General features: G+C 46.5%; 2 protein-coding genes across 4 annotated transcripts; one reads left to right on the forward strand and one right to left on the reverse strand.

Moving 5' to 3' along the window:
• Nucleotides 1-1,804: 1,804 nt before the first annotated feature.
• GUCA1B (guanylate cyclase activator 1B) lies at nucleotides 1,805-6,556 on the reverse strand. The gene is made up of 4 exons (XM_076357909.1): nucleotides 6,353-6,556; nucleotides 4,117-4,266; nucleotides 2,567-2,681; nucleotides 1,805-1,932 (listed from the first exon to the last, which is right to left on the reverse strand). The coding sequence occupies exons 1-4, from the start codon at nucleotides 6,554-6,556 to the stop codon at nucleotides 1,805-1,807; spliced, it is 597 nt and encodes a 198-aa protein (XP_076214024.1).
• A 4,358-nt stretch (nucleotides 6,557-10,914) lies between these two features.
• IRF6 (interferon regulatory factor 6) lies at nucleotides 10,915-19,188 on the forward strand. 3 transcript variants are annotated; one of them, XM_076357752.1, is made up of 8 exons: nucleotides 10,915-10,935; nucleotides 15,038-15,214; nucleotides 16,123-16,327; nucleotides 16,779-16,901; nucleotides 17,005-17,151; nucleotides 17,382-17,774; nucleotides 18,188-18,306; nucleotides 18,621-19,188. In XM_076357752.1, exons 2-8 carry the CDS (start codon nucleotides 15,041-15,043, stop codon nucleotides 18,840-18,842), a joined length of 1,383 nt encoding a protein of 460 aa, XP_076213867.1. In that variant the 5' UTR covers nucleotides 10,915-10,935; nucleotides 15,038-15,040; the 3' UTR covers nucleotides 18,843-19,188. The 3 variants fall into 3 exon arrangements, with proteins under 3 accessions (XP_076213867.1, XP_076213866.1, XP_076213868.1); XM_076357751.1 differs by lacking the exon at nucleotides 10,915-10,935 and adding an exon at nucleotides 11,406-11,468; XM_076357753.1 differs by lacking the exon at nucleotides 10,915-10,935 and adding an exon at nucleotides 13,271-13,283.
• The last annotated feature ends 441 nt before the right edge of the window (nucleotides 19,189-19,629 follow it).

Below are 19,629 nucleotides of genomic sequence, written 5' to 3' on the forward strand. Positions count from 1 at the left end.
AAAAACCGTGCAAGAAGCAGTGTGTTAGGTTGGTTGAGATGCTGAAATTGAAGGAATTATAGATTTGTATCCTCCCATGAAAACACTTGTCCACAAGTTGGAAAAATCAGTAAAGTGAATCTTTTCTTCCAGGCCCTCAAGACAGAAGTAAGATTTTTCTTTCAGATCTTTGGCTGATAAACTATTGACTTGAATGAGCTTCCAACAGCTGCCTTAGAGCAGCATAAACTAGAAGTCTAATCTGTTCCGATAAGTAAGCATGCCACAAGCGAGTGTGTATTTGCAGAAAACTCTTAGAAAGGCTATTTAGAAGTGGAAATGTATATGGATTTGACCTCTAGCACTGACTGTGTCTTATCCTGAATACTTCCTCACGTTCCTGAATTGAAACATTGGCTAAATCGACAAGACCACAAACCAGCAAACTAATCATCTAATGAAAGATACTACAGTCATAATTAAAGGCCACAAAAAAGGGATTGCAAATCTTTTCATGGATGTGACTTGGCCCACTGATCCCAAGGGAAAATTAAAATAAAAGACAAAAACTCCTGTTATTTTCCTGAGGAAATTTTTCTTGCAAATAAACTAATAAATAAATCCAATAAAGGTGAACCAAAATATTGGTTCAATGCAAATTCTCTTTCCACATACACGTGTATGTGTAGGAATATGGGTTCGAATAGCAGAGCTCAGCCTACAGCCTGTGCAAATTTTATATCTATAGTCTGTGGCTAAATTAAGTCCAGTGTAAAACCACTGTACTACTTCAGTAACTCACTCGGATTTTCTGTCGCTTGTTCCATTTTGTGGTCCTGCCAATTAAGCAGCACTAATCCTCTCATTGCAGAGACCCTGCCAAGCAAAACTCTGCTCTTCCCTTATCTCTCAGTCCACACAAAACTTCTCCCAGGGCACTGAAAGTCCTGGAGCAACTTGAGCTCAGCCAGTCTTCACAGGGCAGGAAAAGCTGTTCTAGAGCGATGATTCAGTAAGAAAAAGGGGCTCAAAAGGAGCAGAATCACACTGGTGCAAATCTGTCCTCTAAATGCGGCTGTCAAGAAGAGGTACAATTTCTACTGCTGCTTAGTGTTTGGAAATAGCATTTTTCCAGCCCCACAGAAACCCCGGTCTCTGAACAGGTAGAAGGAGCAGACTCTGGTCCACAGGAGGGAGATGCAAAGAGTTACTGCTCCACCTGTCCAACCCACACATTATGTTTTCCTCAACTCTGTGTACTGCCTTGGCCACCGCTTATAACCCAATTCTCACTTTTGATAGCAATAGGTTGGTGTTCCATAATTTTACATTAGCAGTAGCATAGTCTCCTAAATATGCACACAGACATCCTGGATGTATAAAGCCTGCCGGAGCACCTCTTTTGTTGTCACTTTTGGTTTGATGTGTTTGTATCTCTGCAGGCATGAATGATGCAAACACTAGTCTGCACTGGAGATGGTACCCCTGCATCAGGATTCCTCCTCTGTCATCAGACTAAAACCCTGCCCAGGATCTGCTGCAGGAAGCCATGAAAAATTTGTTCCTTGGGGCGTAATCAAAAATCAGAGCTGGCAAACACAGTATTGTATACACAGAAAGACTTATTCATGGGCCAAAAATAGTCTCTGGGTACCAACGGTATGCAGCACATGGGTTTTAGATTGAGATACGGCTTCTTAAACCATTGAAGTTTTCATCTGGATGCTGAGATTGTATTAAAAAGGAAAGCCACCACCACCCTGGAGTAAAAGAGCCACAGCTGTAGTCAGCATCACATTTTCAGCTGTATCAAAACTGAATTTTCTCAAAACAAAGCACTCTTTCTTCTCTGCTCAGAGATCCATCCCCCAGGGTTTACATCCATTTGCAACATCTTCATCACCCACTTGTCTTTCCTGGCCCCATCAATGAACTCGTCAAGAGACAACTGCCCTGTGTATGAGATGAGGAGGACACAAGATGGGGAGACAAAACATGACAGATAAGACAAGAAGAGGAAGGCAGGAAGTAAAAGCCATCTATGTTTCAGAAAATATGCTAATAAGACAAAAGCTATACTTCATTTCCCCATGTAGTTTAGGCCAGCTAGCTGAAAGACAAACCACCACGCTGTGACCCAATGCATTCACGCCTACCCCATCCCATCGGCTGACATGAAATGTTGCATTAGCTTACACATGCTCCTCCAGGAGGATTACAAGTCTGATCCTGCAAGCTCCAATTTGACTGGAGCCGCTGTCTTTACTCAGGCTATTTGTGCTGGGACTGGGACCTGCACTCTGGCTACTGGGGGTTTTCAGAGGATGAGATCTGTGTGGCATCAAAATCCAGACAGAATAGTGACCCCTCTGTATTTTACATTAAAATAACAAGGAAAATTATTTCCTCCTGCTGCACGAAGTTACTCTTGATTCTAACAAACAGACCAGAACCAAACCCAATGTGTCTAATATGAGTAACATAATAGTCCTAAGTGATTTCTTGATAGACATAATTAAAGCCAGCCTGCCCAGCACAGATAACTTCTCATTATGCATGAATGCAATCTGAGCCATCGATCACTTACCATCCCCATTCTCATCCACTAACTGAAATATCCTGTCCACAACCTCCTCCGGCGTGAGCAATGGAGTCCTCTCCTCCACCTCCGACCGACACACTTTCTTCAGCTTGTAGATAGACTGAAAAGAAGTTCACAGATTAGGAGAAGGACTGGAAAGTGAAAAGCAGCAAACTCCATTATCTTCCCAACAGTGTAAAGGTCTTTTACAAAGGCTGTGGTTTTAACCTTTCCAGAAAGATCTGCCACTCAGCCGCCTCAGAACTTTAATGAAACCTCTGACCTTATGCTCACACACACTGCAGATTACTTCATTTGCTCTTTGAAGCTGCTGCCCTCCTATTTTCCTTACACATATTGGTCAGATCTCAGGGTTCCTTTGCAAAGAACAAGGCAAGAGTTTCACAGATGGGAAAAATCATCTGACTTTTGAGTATTTTTTCCTAACATCCGAGGCCAGGCACATCTGGACTTACCCAGCCCTCCCTCCCAGGGAACTTGTGCCCAAGCTGCAAGATCAAACCTGTATTAGCACATATTTTGACCTATAGTTTCTGTTCTACTTTGTCACTGGAAAGGGACAGATTTTATCTATTCCTCCCCATGACAACTGTTCATTATTAACTTTACTCCTTAGGCTGAAGGGTTTTGTCTGAAGTCTTCCCAGAGAGGGGATTAGCAAGGGCCTAACACAGCTCTGGCCAGTTCCTGGCTAACCTCAAAACTCTAATTGTACCTGCCCCAGACAAGCTCCCCAGATGCTCTCACACCTGCTGCTGGTGCTGCAGGTCACAAGCTGGTCACACTTTCCAGCCAAAAGGACCTGCTTTCCACAGATTCAATTTCTGATGTTTTCTTGATACTGCATTTCACCTAAGACCCTAAAATGTTTGATAACCATTGATTAAGCCTCACAAGTACTGCTGCGCAAGGGTAACAGCATCTGTGGTGCAGGGGCAACTCTAGCACAATTGCCAAGATATTTACCTAAAGTAAGAACCCAGGTGCTCTGTGTCTGACTGTCTGCTAAGCCCCATGCCTCCCCTCACACCTTCACACAGTCACTAATTAAAACTAAGTGCAGAACATATCAGAAACCTAGAAAGGAGTAATTACAAAAGGGATTCCTGTACCAATTTGTGCCCCTCAGTGTATTCTGACCAGCTACTCAGGCAGGAAACTTGGCTCCTGTAAGGGGCATGGGGTGAAACCCTCTTCCACTGGCCAGTGCAATGAATCCTGGTGTAAAAAGGTTGAAAGGAAAGGCAGAGCAGAGATACAGGAACTCCACAACAGCACCCAAATGCTGCATTTCTGGACAGCTTCAGCAGCAGCAGGGGCCAGGCTGCCCGCAGTGGGTTTAACTGATCCCTCAGCCACCCCATCAGGCTCCACCGAACCACTGCACACATGACCCTTTCAGCAAGGTCAGGCATTTTCACTTCATCACTGCCCATAGCTGCCCTGAAACCTGAGTATCACAAAACCCATATACATCATTACATTGCCAAAGAACTGTGATTGCTTAAATAAGTGATTAGGCAATGCCTACTTACCTCAACAATTTCCAGCAGCTCAGGTTTATCTATGCAGCCATTCCCATCCTTGTCATATACTTTGAATGTCCACTTCAGCTTGTGTTCCAGTTTTCCTCGTAAAACAAGATTCAAGGCAGCTACATATTCCAGAAAATCAATGGTATTATCCTGTAGAAACAGAAAAGCAGATGAATGACACTTAACTGGGAATAGTTGATAGAAAACTGCTTATGAAACCTAGATAAAAAACTGCCAAGAAGATACTCCATGGGAGAGCTATTTATTTTCCACTTTATAGAAGACTTGTGCCAGTCCAAGACCATCACTAAGTACAGCCATACCCCTCTGCACCAAGGATAAATTCCCAAGGAGTGACAGCGGAGAGCAAAGCAGTTTTCCTACAGTGCAATAAAGGGGGACACCTGCCAGGACTCCAGAAATGAGCAATTTAAATACCCCAAGACAACACAGATTGCATGGAGGATGGGGAGGCAGATGAGGATCAGTGCAGGAGGCATTGACTTTTTGGGAAGAGATTGCCATTCTCCACAATCTCAGCTGCTTCACCAATGAGACCAACACCCAACCGCTACCCCTTTCTTCCATCCTTCCCCCTTGTTTGATCTTGATTCATCTGAGGAAGACAGACAATGAAAAAGTCACCATTCAGAAGGAGGCAGCAAGAACACCCACAATAAAGGATTTACATCAGGTGTTCGTCCTCCTAAAAACATCAGAGACATTGAAGGGATGCAGGGCTCCCTCAGCAGCCTCCAGCAGATGGCCCTCATGCAGATCAACACCATCCCCAGGGCTAAGCCGGGGCCCCATGTCACCCTACAGCCTTCTCGACCCACATAGCAAAACCCCCTGGAAGATTGGGCTACACATCTCCTCCCCGCACGCTCGGCTGCAGGCACTGAAACGCTCTGCAGTAACTGTGAGCAAAACCTGCTACTACTGGACTTTGAAGGCCAGTAAGCATAAAAAGACAACTGAGGAATTGTTTTTATTTTCGTATTGTATTACTAATAATCCTTTAGATTGTTAGGTCCTGCTCGACTGATTATATGCCATGGGCATATTGAAGCAAACACACAAATCTAGGCCTAATTTAGTGTTCTTAATATATGCAAGTACCAGCATCCCTTAAAAACAGATTTTCAGTCTTATTAGGAAAATTCCTATAAACTAGGAATGGGACTTCGCCTTTTATGCACACCGTTTGGTCTGCAACCCTTTCTGCACAGCTTTCGTAACAGAATTTGGACCTGGACCTTCAGTTTTTTGCAGGAATTTGGGTTTTCCCAACTTCAAATTCTGAGACAAGTCTGACCTGCCCACATCTTCCGTAGCTTTTTTTATCCTTCCTCACAAACCGACTTTTGTTGCCACCTCAATGTGATTTTGCCACTGGTTTCAAAGGAAGCTTAAGGGAAATTGGTATATCTGAGAGATGGTGTACTTGTCTCCCCTTTTCCTATATTGATATACAGCAACAAACAACCCCATACTTGGAATATGATCAAGAGCTTCGGGAAAAAACCTGAACTGTTTGGCAAGCCTTGCTTACCCATTTCAAGATGAGAAAGGCAACCATATTACATTTCTTTTGACTATCTAAAATATCTCAGGCTAGTATTAGGCTATCCTTTGCACCAATACATGGGTATGCATGAACTGCTACTAAACCAGAAAGCCCACTTTTCCCAGGTGTCTGATGACAAGTACAGCAAAGGGAATCAAAACCAGAATGTCTGAATTGCTCAGCATTCCTTAGCTTCTGAGCAGCTAAAATCAATATTTTGTTACATGCCACCTGTTCATACTGTATATATACACTTCCTCCAATGTATAGCAAGCCTGAGTAGGACTTTACTATAATTCCCCCTCTATCATAACAGATAAATATTTTTTTTTCCATGTAGCAACCTTGGCTATTTGAGGATCTTTCAACAACACTGTCTCAAAATGCAACTGCCTAAATTTCAACCTTTTAATCCATCCTCAGTCCCTTAAGGAGACATTCTGTCCTTAATTTGTGTACAGATTTATGAGAGGATAAATCCATACCAGCCCATACACGGTGGTGCAGCGTGAGCTCCTTCTCCTGCCCTAGCAGGTCCATTGCCCTTGCCTTTGTCTCATGACGCATGGGAACAAGGGTGGGAACTGCACCAAAACACCTCCAAATTACAGGAGGAAGAGGTGCAAATTATTAGACAAATAATTGTAAAAATTCCTCACTACTTACCCCATTCTTATCAAAAGCTCTGAACATGTTTTCAATATACTCTGCTGCTTCATGGTTATCCTGGACCCCGAAGAACTGCTTGAATTCGTGCATGAAGAGGGTCCCACTGGGACATTCAACCACAAATTTCTTATACCATTCCTGCAATTCAGCAACATCTATGTCTCCTTGCTCCCCTTTGGCATTGGTGAACTGCTGTCCCATTTTGCTCCGTAAAGCAAGATTTAAAAAAGAAGGAACAAAAGGAAAACCCTGCCAAAGTCCTTTCCTCGTATTGTCCTTTTATCACCTTTCGTTGCTTTTTCTTTGCTCTTTTTCTTCTCGCTGTCTTGTGCCTTTATTTGATGTTAATATTGTGTCTTGATATTTCACCTTCTTTTTGTGTTTTACTTTTTTCTTCCTCTTTCTCTCCTACAGTTTTCACTGCCACAGCTTTGGTGTGCTCACTTGATGGTCGTAGAGTTGCTTCTCTGCATTAGGGCTGTGTGACATGTAGTATCAGGCACGTATAAAAATAACTAAGATCATTAGGAGATTCCCACCTATAAGTCAGAGACCTTCAGATGTTCTAAGCTGTGCCCTATTTAGGAGGGGACTCCAGAGGCTCAGGCGCTTCTGCACATTAATACCTTCATGTCAAAGAATTTAGGAGCCAAGGTTCCCTTTACACACGACATACATCCCCACTCACTTTACTGTAGTTTTTCTAAAAAACCCCACAAACAAATAGATCGTAAGTGAACTTCCCTAACATTAGTTTTTCAACACTGGCATATACTACCTGCTTGTGGGGGATACTCAACATTTCAGTGAAATAGGGCATATTGCCAAACAACAATTACAGAGAGCAAATCCTGACAAAACGAACACATACAACTAACAACATTCACACATAAAAAAACCTGCTAATGCATAAAGTTAATTGAATGCCTACTATAGGCTTTACTCTATACAAAATGATTGTGAGAACTAGTAAATGCACATAGATACAAATGTGCATATTTCTCTCATTTTTACAATTTATTCTTAAAACTCTCAGTTAAAAAGAACAGGAACATTTTAACATTCTATTTCTCTATTTTTTAAAAGTATTGAGTTCTCCTTATTCCCCTTCCCCCTTTTGTGCCTTTTTCCATGGGAATACTCCTCCTGCTTACCCTTACTACTGAACATTGTTTACTGCTTTTATTACAGATACAACAGGCAGCTCCACCTCTAGCCTCTTTCTGTTCTGCAGCTGCTCACCACAGCCTGGTAGCAGACAGCTCACAGCCCCCTACTGCTAGAGATCAAGCCCCCCTCCTCCTCTCCACAGGCAACCTGCTGTTCTTTCCTTTTTTTTTTACTGGAGCCACCAGCTTTTATCTATATCATACCTGGTGTTCTGAATCCAGCCATTATCTGTGTCAGCTGGAAAGAGATGACCTGTAGTTATAAACGTGCCTGAGCCAGCCTCACATCCAGATAGGATTCTTCTTTTAAGAGGATTGAAGCAGTATTAATAGGAGACAATAGACTCCTCATTATAATAATGCTAAGGCCCAGAAGGATTTAAGCTGTTCACTTTTTTGGAACTTTTTTTAATTGGTTTGGAAAAAAGAATTTCTCACATGGAAAAGTGCTGGTCAAGAAGCAGTCTAAAAATTGATACTGCAGAACAATACAGCAATTCATACTCCACTGTAAGACTAGAGCTTGCTCTGAACCTACTCACACCCGTAAGTAACCCATCGGTGGTATTGCATGTGTATATATACATACAGATTTGCAGGAGTGTAGCATAACTTTGCACTTCTGTACATAAGGATGCCCAGGCAATGCGTGGTTTCATTTAAATGTTGTGAGCAAGAAGAGGATACAGGCAGTACAGCAGAAGTATGGAGATGGATGGGAAGAACTAGAGGAGTTGCCAGAACTGTTCAGACCGCTCTCTTCCAATGAAAAGGTATATTTTTATGTAATAAGGTAGAGGAATCCTGTTTGCCTATCTTTGTGCCTAGAAGAAGAGACTCAATCCTTCCTTTTGTAAATGCTTCAGACAAACTTCAGCCTCTCACTCTAAGATAACTTGTCTGTTGCAGAGGTTGAGGTCTGGCTCATCAAAAAAAAATTATACTGGATCTGTCCCCCAGCATTTGTCCCTTAGCTAGACCTACTAGAAAGGTGTCTTTGGCAGCTACAGTCGGTGTGGCATTTGTAAAATAGTTCTGTTGCATTCTCCATTTCACCATGCTCTGTTATGCATACCATGTAAAGAAATACATGGTATTTCCTCAATGGTATTTCTTGAATCATCTTGGCTAATAGCTGGTGATGGCATAGGTTCTCCCTCTGGGTCACAAAGAGCTTTCAAGAAGTAGAGGCCCTGCTGCTGGGACAGGGGTGGGGAGGGCTCATCGCAGTTTTTCCTGTAGCACAGCTGGGGAGTTTTGCATGCGCTGGTGTGACGCCTTCCACCATTTTGTGCTGCTCTCCTGCACCAAGGCTGCATGCTGGAATGTGAGTGCTGAGAGCACACAACAAGACTCCACATGCCCAGGACACTGTCTTGCCTCATTGCATAATTTTGTTTTGCCTTATGGGAACTTAGTGATCTGTTCCCAGGAGAGAAAATGGTTCCCTTTTGTTTTGATGACTACAATCTTTTCCAGCTAGGAACAAAGAACTGCAAGAGACCTGGGTTACAAAGCCTAGCTGGTGCTATTGCAGGTATCATGATATACAATCGTGTTGATAAAAGTACTGATGGTAATTTGGCACTGAAATAAATTAAATCCCATAGCTCCTGGTATGAAAATTCCTCTGCATATACTCTCATTGTCCAAAGCGTGTGCTCTGCAGACTGTACTGACAGAGCTGCTGTCTCTCAGCCGGTAGAATGTCACTTTGTGAAGTACAGTTTATCAGCCAAAGGATTTCTTCATTTGATTTGAAAAAAAGATGCAGGTAGAGGTAAATATAAGCAGAGAGAACTAAAAATAAAAAGAATGATTTCTAGAAAACACTGTAAGAAAGAGGTTGGTGCTATTTGGGCTGCCTGAAGGGTTAGGATCAATGCTTTATATATCATGTCAGAGTGACCCCTTTGGACGATTAGTTGCAAACAGGTAACATCTGATTACATGTCCTGCCTAATGAGCTGTCCCTAGATTATCACCTATACAGCTCAAAAGCTGTGGAGTTTCCCAGCCAAGAGCATGGAAAAAGACAGCCTATTTCCTGTCAGTTCACTGGCACAACGTGCTGCCACATGCTTCAGCAGAGGCTGGTAGAAACTCAAGGGAAAAAAACAAAAACCAAACCCTGCAGAGGGCTGGGAGGACTCATTTGTTTGGCATCTGCGTTACCACTCAGTGAAGGCAGCAGAGGCTGTAACAAAGGCGGCAGGGTGCAGGCAGGCACAGTTGCCTGGCACAAAAGGACCAACTTCAATGAAACTGGAGGCAAGACTAGATCCTTCGCCCACGCTGGAGCAGCCCTTGCCTAGTCATTTTGCTGCACTGCTTCATCATTTTAAATCCCCCAGCCCTGACTGCCCAACCCACGAGAGGGGTCTTAGGGCAGATCTCAAGCGTCCTTGCAGTGGGCCTAGAAAGAGCAAAGCCCTGCCCGGGGTTGCTCCCAGCCCCTCCGTTGCAGACAGCTCGGGGCGTGCGGGTGAATGTGCAGTATCACTGTCGGTGTCTCCTTCCAAAGCTCCCCGAGCATCAGACCACAAAAGAAAGCAAACCTGAGGCATCCTTAAATTTACCCGTCGCCAGGCAGGACAGACACGTGGACAGGAGGAATGCGGGGAGAATGAACAGCAGCTTTTGTGCTGACCCGTTTGAGGAAAGATCAAAGATCCCTCATACTTTGGCTGAGAGTTCAGCCCAACATCTCTGTGCATCTCTTCCCAGTTGCTCACCAAATTGGCCATACCGTTGCACATTTTTATACAGCAGGAATAACAACAGCGTAGACGGTATTATTACAGGAGCAGCTGTGCCTTGTTTTGCATATTGAAAATGGTCAGGTACAACAAACCAGACACATCTAAAATCCACCATTGCAGTGCTATCCCATAAACAAAAACCAAACCACTAACCTTTGAGTGTCACTTACTGTCTTTTCGTTATTGCCAGAAAGATTTTATTATGTGCTGACAAACTCCTGCTCAATGTTACCTCTGAGTGGCCACATTTCAGCCATGAATGAAGCCTGAAATATTTATCTTACAAGGCAAACTTTCCAAGAAAAATGCAGAATTACTTTTTCTCTGCACGTGAAGATTTTAAAAATTTTGCACGGTTCCAAAGTCTCGGCATAGGATGGAGCTTTGGGTGTAAGGCAGCCTTTCCAAAATCAGGATTCAGCACTATCCTTAGTCTTCATGATGGGAAGAAGGGAAATTCCCACTCTTTTTTTCTGCTTCGTTGAAACTGAAGAGTAAAGTATTGTACGATCTCTTGAAACCAAGATTCACCATTGAGTCACGGTTCTCCACCTACGAGGGAAAGACACAAAACGCGAGGCTGCGGAGGTCGCGGTGGAAGGCTGCGGCCGGGCCGGGGGGAGCTGCCGCGGAGCCCCCGCAGCCAAAGGTGGGGGTGCGAGCGGGGCCGGAGCCGCGGCGGGGGGCCGGGAGGATCGCGTTTACGCCTTTCGGGGACAACTGCGTGCCCGTGGCTTTGCGTTAGTCGTAGCTGACTTTAAGTTTTGCCTTTGTCCCGCGCAACGGACCGGCTGGGCCAAATACGCTTCGAACTGCGAAGAAAACGGGAACTTTCTGTCCTCTTTTCTTTCCCAAATGTCCCATTGAAAAAGGAGAGGGACGCGGTAAAACGGCGGGGCGCGGATGCCCCGTGGGCCCGCCGGGGGGACGGCACGGCGCTGCCGCAGCCCCGCGGGCGCGGAGCGGGGCCCACCCCCGCGGCCGTGGGCGGAGCGGGCGGCGGCGCGGCTGCGCCCGGCGCACCTGGGCAGGTGAGGGCGGAGCGGGCGGTGAGTGTGCGCCGCGGCCGCGCTCCCCTCGCCCCGCTCCCCGGCGCCGCCCCGCCGCTGCGCCCACGCGCGGGCCCCGCGGGGCGGCCGAGAGCCCCCGCGGGCGCGGAGCCGGTCCCCGCCCGCCGGAGGGGTAAGTTGCGCGGGGCGGGGGTCGCGGTGCCCGGCGGGCCCGGCCCGACCCGACCCCCCGCCGCGCCCCGCGGATCCGCCCGGCCCCGCGGGACGGCGGCGCGCCCTTCGCGAAGCCCCGTCCTGCGTGGGGCTCCTCGCCGCTCCCCTGCCGTGGCGGGGGAGTTCGGTTTGAACCGCAAAACACGCGGGGCGGCAGGGACCCGGCGCGCGCGGGGCTGCGCGCGGGGCTCGCGGGTGTCCGTGGGAAGGTTCGCGGCTCGGGGCCGGCGGGAGCGTCCCCGTCCGGGCTGGAAAGGGCGGCGGTGCGGGGCGGGGGGGGGATCGTCCGGGTCCGAGGGCAGCCGGGAGGGTAAAGCCCGCTGAAAACGTCCGTTTATTGCTCCCTTCCCCGTCTGCTCCCGCGGCTTGTGCTGTATTAGCCCTAGGCTACGTCTTTCAAGTTGGCGTAAACCGAGGCCTAGAGTTAGGGCAAGGGTAATATTTGCCCCCCCCCCCCCCCACCCCGTTCACCGACAGCTGTTTTTGGACCACAGCTGTTACCACCCCAAAAACCCAAATTATCCGTAACAGCTCATGCCCCTTCCAACTTCATGGGCTATCCGGGCATGGCAGAGCGTCCCCGGATTGGGGCGCAGGGACCGTGAATTGTAAGAGTTAATTGTGCTCAAGGTGTGTGGCTCGCCCAGCGCGGGGCAGGGGAGCACGGGTGGCGGCGAGAGAAGTGATGTGCAGATCTCTGAAATGTGGGAGCTATAGGTTCCCGGTGTAGGGAGGTGACTAAGTGTCGGGCACTCGGGTGGAAATTCAGCCCGTTCCTCTGTGGGAACGCTCGTGTTAAGGGTTGAGCCACTTGCCTTTGAAAAAATCAATACAAATCCACTAAATACAGGATAATGTAATCAAACAAAGGTAACGAGCAAGGAATGAGGTCTGTGGCATCGCAGCGATGAACCCAGAGAAGACCCCTTCCTTATTTAGAGGCTTCGTGAACGGGGTGGAGCGGGGGCACTGAGTACACTTGGGTGTGCAGGAGGAGAGTGAAAGCATCTGTGCAGCAAGGCTGAGACAGGCTTCAGGTCGGGTTTTCCTGGTGCGCTGTGTGTTGTTACGCCGGCTGGCACCGTGCCGGAGCCCTGAGAGTCACCACAGTTAACCGGGGCTGTCCCTGACCTTGGTCACTCGTCTGCGGCCATCAGGGAAGTGGCTGCAGGATGCCTGCTCGTTCCTGAGTTTGCTTGAGTTGTCCTTGCTGGGGTGAATGTCTCCCCTCCAAGGAAAGATGTGCGACTTAGTTAATAATAATTGGGGTGCAGGGAATAATTACACGACTGACCAGAGATGCATTAGCAGCACAGGGATGTGCTAATTACTACCCCCCTCCCGCACCAGCCAGTTTGAGTGGGAATAAAGCAAACTGGAGGATTCCTGGGTATGTGCACCGAGGAGTCTTGAGTGAGGGCCAAGCCTCCCTTGGCAAATCCAATGAACAGTGTGAAGACGTTCCCCAAGCTCACCCTTGCAGCTCTCGGAGCGGGAGCAGCCTCTGGCATTAGTGGACACCTCTGGATCGAAGTTGAAGGTTCTAAGAGGCTGACTCACTGTCTGAGCTGAGCAATGGGATTCAAGTTGATTTGCTCTCGGTTATTGTGTCAACAAGTCATTGGTGATAAAAGGTCATAAAGCATTGTAATGTCGCGTATTGACAGACGCTGTCTGTGATCCGAGGGACAATTCAAACCTAATACGGCAGCGCCAGCACCCTCCACGTGACCGAATGTATTTTGTTTGAGAGAGGCATGAGTTTTTCTCCCTGGTGCGTAGGTTTGAATTTGCTCTTGGTCTTGCAAATATGTGTGTACACAGTGTGTTATTAGAAGCAGAGGGGACTGCTTGTAGAGTTAATTGTAGAAGAGATTGTGGAAACAAGCTTTAGTTAGGATTTCTTTGTTACAGTGAGAAATGACTTTTTTGTCCTTTGCAAGGGAAATCGATACCTGGTTTTGGTCTCAATTCTAAGTCCAGGATTAACCTGGACTTTGTGTCTTTGCAAACACACTACTGAAAGCTTAATTCTGATAGGATTTTCGTCATGGATAACTAATACAGCAGAGTTTCAGAAGCACAAAAATAATTTTGACGATTGCTTTCTGATCCTTTGCAGCTCCTGGGAAGCAGTCTGCTAAGGTCCCCAGGTCCTTGACGAAGCACATTTTCAAACTATTATTTAAAGATGATTTGCAATTGAATCTGAACATTTTCTTTGCTTAGCAGATAAAATAAGTTGTGTTCGGATTAATTTTGTGTGCGCACTTGCATCTGAAAGGGATCTGCAGGTATTTGGACAAATAAAACCTGTTCCTAGACTAGTTCTTGGATAGGATTTTTTAATCTCCTCTATCTCTGCTACTAGACACATTTTGCAGCTCCTGCAGCAGTATTCAGAGCTTATGGCAAAGGTTTTACTTATCCCATAACTGCTTTATTAATGGGAATGTTTGTCATTTCTCATGTCTGTTTCAAGATTTACAAATGAATATGGGAGATAAACCTTCTAAGCACACGTGTAGCATAAAAGTCCCCTCCCAAAATCTAAAGATACCAAATGCTGTCTCTTCCTGCAGAGGGACAGTCATTAGTTTTGTTTGTTTGGCTTTGTATCTGTTCTGCACAAGAAAAATATTGTTGGTTGGTTGCAAATGTAGTAGCAACACAGGCTACTTAAACAACAACAGATTTGATCAGTTAACTGCAGCATTGTTTTTTAAAAAAACCTTAACATTAAGTCAACATCACTTGATTTTTAGCACAAGTGCAGGCAGACTTGCAGTTCATGTCCTTCTATATAAACATCCTGGTTATTGTAGGTCAGTGGTGTTTGCAAGTGATTATACTGCATTCAGAGCATTCATGATGTTGGACTAGATGACCTTTAGAGGTCCCTTCCAACCCAAACTATTCTATGATTCTATGATTCTACGAGAAAGTCATGAAATGACTTTCAGAGGAACGTCTGTCTGATAAAATGGTCCCCTCTGCTTCAGCCTGATGCTTCCTCCTTTACCTCAACTGGGGCAAAAGCCTCTGGTTCAGCACCTTAGTTTTTCTCCTCCTGGATGTAAGTCTGAGACAACTGGAGAAGAACTAGATCAGATAGGCCCCTTCGCTAAGGCACACGTGGAGGCTTTTGAAATTCTACTGCCTGTTCTTGCTGTGGCTTGTTTGTGGTTTTATCTCCTGCGCAGCGTTTACAGCTCAGGTTTGAGTGGGGCTCGCCCTCCGTCCGCTCAGTTAACACAAATAACGCGCCGTCTCTGCTTACTGGAATATTTAATAGTGAGTTGTTCTTGTAACAATTATGGTCCCCACTTAGTGATACGTTTGTAACTCGTCCTGGCAGAAGAGTTATCTAGCTTAATCTGAATTAGTGGTTTCAATGTGCAGTAACATAACAAACAATAGCAGTAACATGGCATAGGGCCCTTTTGCATTATTATTATTTTTTTTTAAAGCATATGAGTCTCAACTAACCTTTAGCAGTCGGTCTACTATTATCCCTGTCTTTTGTAGACAATGGCGTTACACCCGCGAAGAGTTCGCTTGAAGCCGTGGCTGGTAGCCCAGGTAGATAGCGGTATGTATCCCGGCCTTATCTGGCTAAACCGAGAAGCGAAGCGGTTTCAGATCCCCTGGAAGCACGCAACTCGGCACAGCCCGCAGCACGAGGAGGAGAACACCATCTTCAAGGTGAGGGAGGGGAGAGCTCGGATATACCACGGCTCTTAAACAGGGACAAAGGGTTGAATTGTTGGCCCAGGAGCTGGATAGGCATCTCAGTAGCTGTTTCCAGGCACATTTTGTCCTATGTCTTTGACCTCAGAAAAGCCACTTTGTGCACCTGGATGCCAGGCTTGGCACTGCCTGAAACTGTGTTGAGTTCTTTAACCCTTTCCGACCACCAAAGGCCAGACGATGTCTGATTGCATGGACTCTGGAAGATTGCTGCTGTTTGCTTCATCTGCTCGGTTTAGGATGTGGTAGCTGGCTTGTTCTTGGCAGCAAACCATTAAATACTGTTACATAAATCTTAACAGGTCCACCACAAACTTCCAATACTCATCACTGCTGTCCTCAATGTTCTTATCCCAATGGATTCATTATAACTCCTACACTCCTTTGAGGAATTTCTGACCTCCTCTGCCTTGGAGGGATCTTGGACTGATAGTCTGATTTTGGGGTGAGAGAGGGAGAGGGCCAGCTGCACGTCTGTGGCTGCTCTTCCACTCCATTTTAACCGAGTCCATTCCTCCTACGCAGGGTATGGCTCGCTGTCAAAAATGACTTTTGGTATTGAACCTGAGACACCTAGAAGAACTCAGTGCACAATCCTGTACAATTTGTACTTTCTTAACTTATGAAGATGTGTGTTCAGAATTGCTAATGGTTTTTGGAAATTTGGATTTACATTTTCTTTTCTTCCCCTTCTTTCAATGGGAAAAGCTATCAAGGCAGGAATTTCCGTTGTTGTTATCAGAAGAGCTGTAGTTAAGACTTCCACAAGAGGATTTTACAGTGAATTTGTTTGGAAGTTTGATTTCTGATAAAAGCTGCTCTGTTGAGAGGGCTCAACTGAGCACAGTGTACTTTGTCCCCAGGCATGGGCTGTGGAAACGGGAAAGTACCAGGAAGGAGTCGATGAGCCAGACCCTGCAAAGTGGAAAGCCCAGCTACGATGTGCTCTTAACAAAAGCCGGGAATTTAATTTGATGTATGATGGCACCAAGGAGGTGCCCATGAATCCTATTAAAATTTATGAAGTGTGCGATATCCCACAGTCCCAGGGATCAATCATTAATCCAGGTGAGGGCCTTGCTGACACAGGGCTGGTTACTGAGCAGGCGTTTTCCAATGCGAGTTCCTTTCCCTCCGCGGCATTAACTCTCAGGCTGCCTTTGTGCGCAGCAGGAAGCAGCTGCCACGCGTGAGCCCAGCTGTACTTAAACTAAGAGGACTTTGAACCATAGTGTACCTGTACTAAAATTAATAAAGCTGTACACAGTTGCATGTTTTCTGCTAAACAGTCCAATGTTGGCAATAGTTTCTCTGTATCCTTAGCTTTCTAGAGTTACATATTAAACTGAAAATAGTATGTTGTACAGATCAGATTTTTCCTTTTACTTGTATTCGTCAAATACACAAACACATTTCCAATATTGTGCAAAGCCAATGTGAAGATTACATTATTTTTTCAAGAAATGCATTGCAGTCTTTCACACTGATCGACTGCCCACAAGAATGTGCTTGTTTGCAGGTTCCACTGGCTCAGCTCCGTGGGATGAAAAGGATAATGATCTTGATGATGAAGAAGAGGAAGAATTGAATCAATCTCAGCACGTTCCTATACAAGAGACATTTCCATTTCTTAATATCAATGGTTGGTGGCATAGACTAATGTATTAGTGAAGGTATTTGCTTGTAAATTGGTGCATGCTTGAAATAAAATCTTGGTTTATTGAAGAATTGTTTCCTTTTTGTAGATTCTCCAATGGCTCCAGCCAGTGCGGAAAACTGCAGCCCTGAAGCTGTGTGGCCTAAGAATGAACCTCTAGATATGGAAATGCCCCCAACTGCGCTGCAGCATGACTTCTTCAGCAGCCCTGAGCTCTGGATCAGCTCTCTGCCAAGTATGTATATGGATTTGTGGTGCTTCTGTCATTGCACTTAAAAAAAAAACAAAACCCAACCAAAACCAAGTGTTAACTTTTTTCCTGTGGCTGTTTGCTTGTTAGCATGGAGAACTGGGTATAGTTTAAACATCCCTGTGACTGTAGCGTGGATTGCGTGGTGCGTCTCTACTGCTGATGCAGTACATGCAAAGGTCCAGGAAAAGCCATACTGACAGTTTCTCTCTCAGTGACAGACCTAGAAATCAAGTTTGAGTATCGAGGAAAGGAGACTGGACCAACGACGACTGTAAGCAACCCGCAGGGATGCAGACTTTTCTATGGAGAGCTGGGTCCTATGCCAGACCAGGAAGAGCTTTTCGGGCCTATTAGTTTGGAGCAAGTAAAGTTTCCAGGAACAGAGCAAATCACCAATGAAAGGCAGAAGATCTTCACAAGTCGGCTGCTGGATGTTATGGACAGGGGACTGATCCTGGAGGTCAGTGGCCATGCCATCTACGCTGTCCGGCTCTGCCAGTGCAAGGTGTACTGGTCTGGTCCCTGTGCGCCTTCCTCCACCACACCAAATTTGATTGAGAGGCAAAAGAAAGTCAAACTCTTCTGTCTGGAAACGTTCCTAAGCGGTAGGTAGCTTCTGCTTCTGGAAAATAGCTTTGGATACTGGTCTGGGCACTTGGTGGCACTGTTGGAAAGGGTGGTCTGCACTGGGGCTCAGCCTGGAGGCACCAGTTAGTTTGCTCGTGAGTGGAGCGTGGGTAGGGCCACCGCTTCCCTGACTTCAGTGGACCGTGGAGCAGGTGAGTGTCAGAAGAAAGTGAATGTGCACTCATTTAATGCTCTGAAAAACATTGGAGGGCCTTGCTTTTAAAGAGAGCTCTTCTGGGTGCAAGAAATAAGCTGTAATTGTGTGTGTAAGACGTGGCTCTGGCAAAGGACAGTGTGTAGGTAGACCTGGGACAGTGTAATGAGGTGGGATGTAGTGAGTGTTTCTGACCGAAAGAAGGACAACCCTGCAGCATTCTGCTTTTCTTCCTAGAGCTGATTGCCCATCAGAAAGGACAAATTGAGAAACAGCCACCATACGAAATCTACTTCTGTTTTGGAGAAGAATGGCCTGATGGAAAACCCAGGGAGAGGAAGCTGATTGTGGTTCAGGTAGGAGCTGAGCCTCTGAAGTGACACATGCCAACCTTGCTGGGGCCAGTGCGTTGGCTCTGGATCGATGCCCGTGGATACCAGATACCTGTTCTTCTCTGTCGTGGTTGCTGACACTGGGGAACCCCAACAGGGCTGGTGGGTTTTGTCGCGGCAAATACAAACGCTACGTGTGCCAAATAGCAATGGTCTGTGAGTGTGCTTTAGGTTATTGTGGAAACCATCCCCTGCATCCAGGGCAGGGGATTCCTGCAAAATAACAGGACCGTACTGTGTGACCGTTAGGCTAAAACAACTGACTTCTTCTTAAACAGGTCATTCCAGTTGTGGCCCGGATGATCTACGAAATGTTTTCCGGTGACTTCACGCGCTCCTTTGACAGCGGCAGCGTGCGGCTCCAGATCTCTACGCCTGACATCAAGGACAACATCGTGGCTCACCTGAAGCAGCTGTACCGGCTGCTGCAGAACCACCAGGAAGGGTGGCCGATGCAGGCCCCCGCCATGCACATGGCGCAGCCGCTCCCGGCACAGTGACAGACGCTTTGCTTTGCTCCATGGTTTCTTATGTTGTACATACAGAGAAGTTATTTCTTAAAGAGTGCCTTGCCTAAATCTGAATAAAGTCTGTAAATCTGGTCATCTGAATCAAGTTCAGCAGCCTGTGGTACTTTTGTTTTGGAAGTGTTTAAAACAGAGGGGATTACAGGAACGCCTCTAGCTCCTTCACCGTTTTCAGCTGTTTGGTTAAACAACCGATATGTATAAATCAGATTTTCAATTCTGTATTTTTTTTTTTAATCCACTATTCATACATTGTATATAAATACTTGATCATTGGGGGGGGGGATATCTGTGCTCTATTAAAACCGCCTGGACAATATCACCTTGTCTAGTTTTCTTTAACTGGTCTGTAGCTGCAAGCTGGGATGCCGACCCTTCTTCCAGCAGGCTTTTTTAATATGTATACCCACACAGAACGTACACACATACATATTGAAAATAAACGGCTCTGCATGCTCCGAGAAACCACCTGAAGCTGAAAGCACGCTAATACTACATCTCCGAAAGCTGGGGATGGCTCTGTGCTGTGCTCGCCCGCCCCCCCCCCCCGTTGCTTTCCCAAGCTCTGGCTGAGGGTGTCGGCAGCGGCCTGCTCCTAAACGGCCTCTTCCTTGTCGGTGAGGCCGCTGGGGCCCGGGACCGCCCGGGAAGGCCGCTCCGCCCGGGCCCGGGCGGAGCGGCCTTCCCGGGCGGTCCCGGGCCCAGGCCTACGGCGGAGCGGAGCGGCCTTTCCGGGCGGGACCCAGCCGCTCCGCCCCGG

This window comes from Aptenodytes patagonicus, chromosome 22, assembly GCF_965638725.1.
Source record: "Aptenodytes patagonicus chromosome 22, bAptPat1.pri.cur, whole genome shotgun sequence".
Classification (NCBI taxonomy): Eukaryota; Metazoa; Chordata; class Aves; order Sphenisciformes; family Spheniscidae; genus Aptenodytes; species Aptenodytes patagonicus.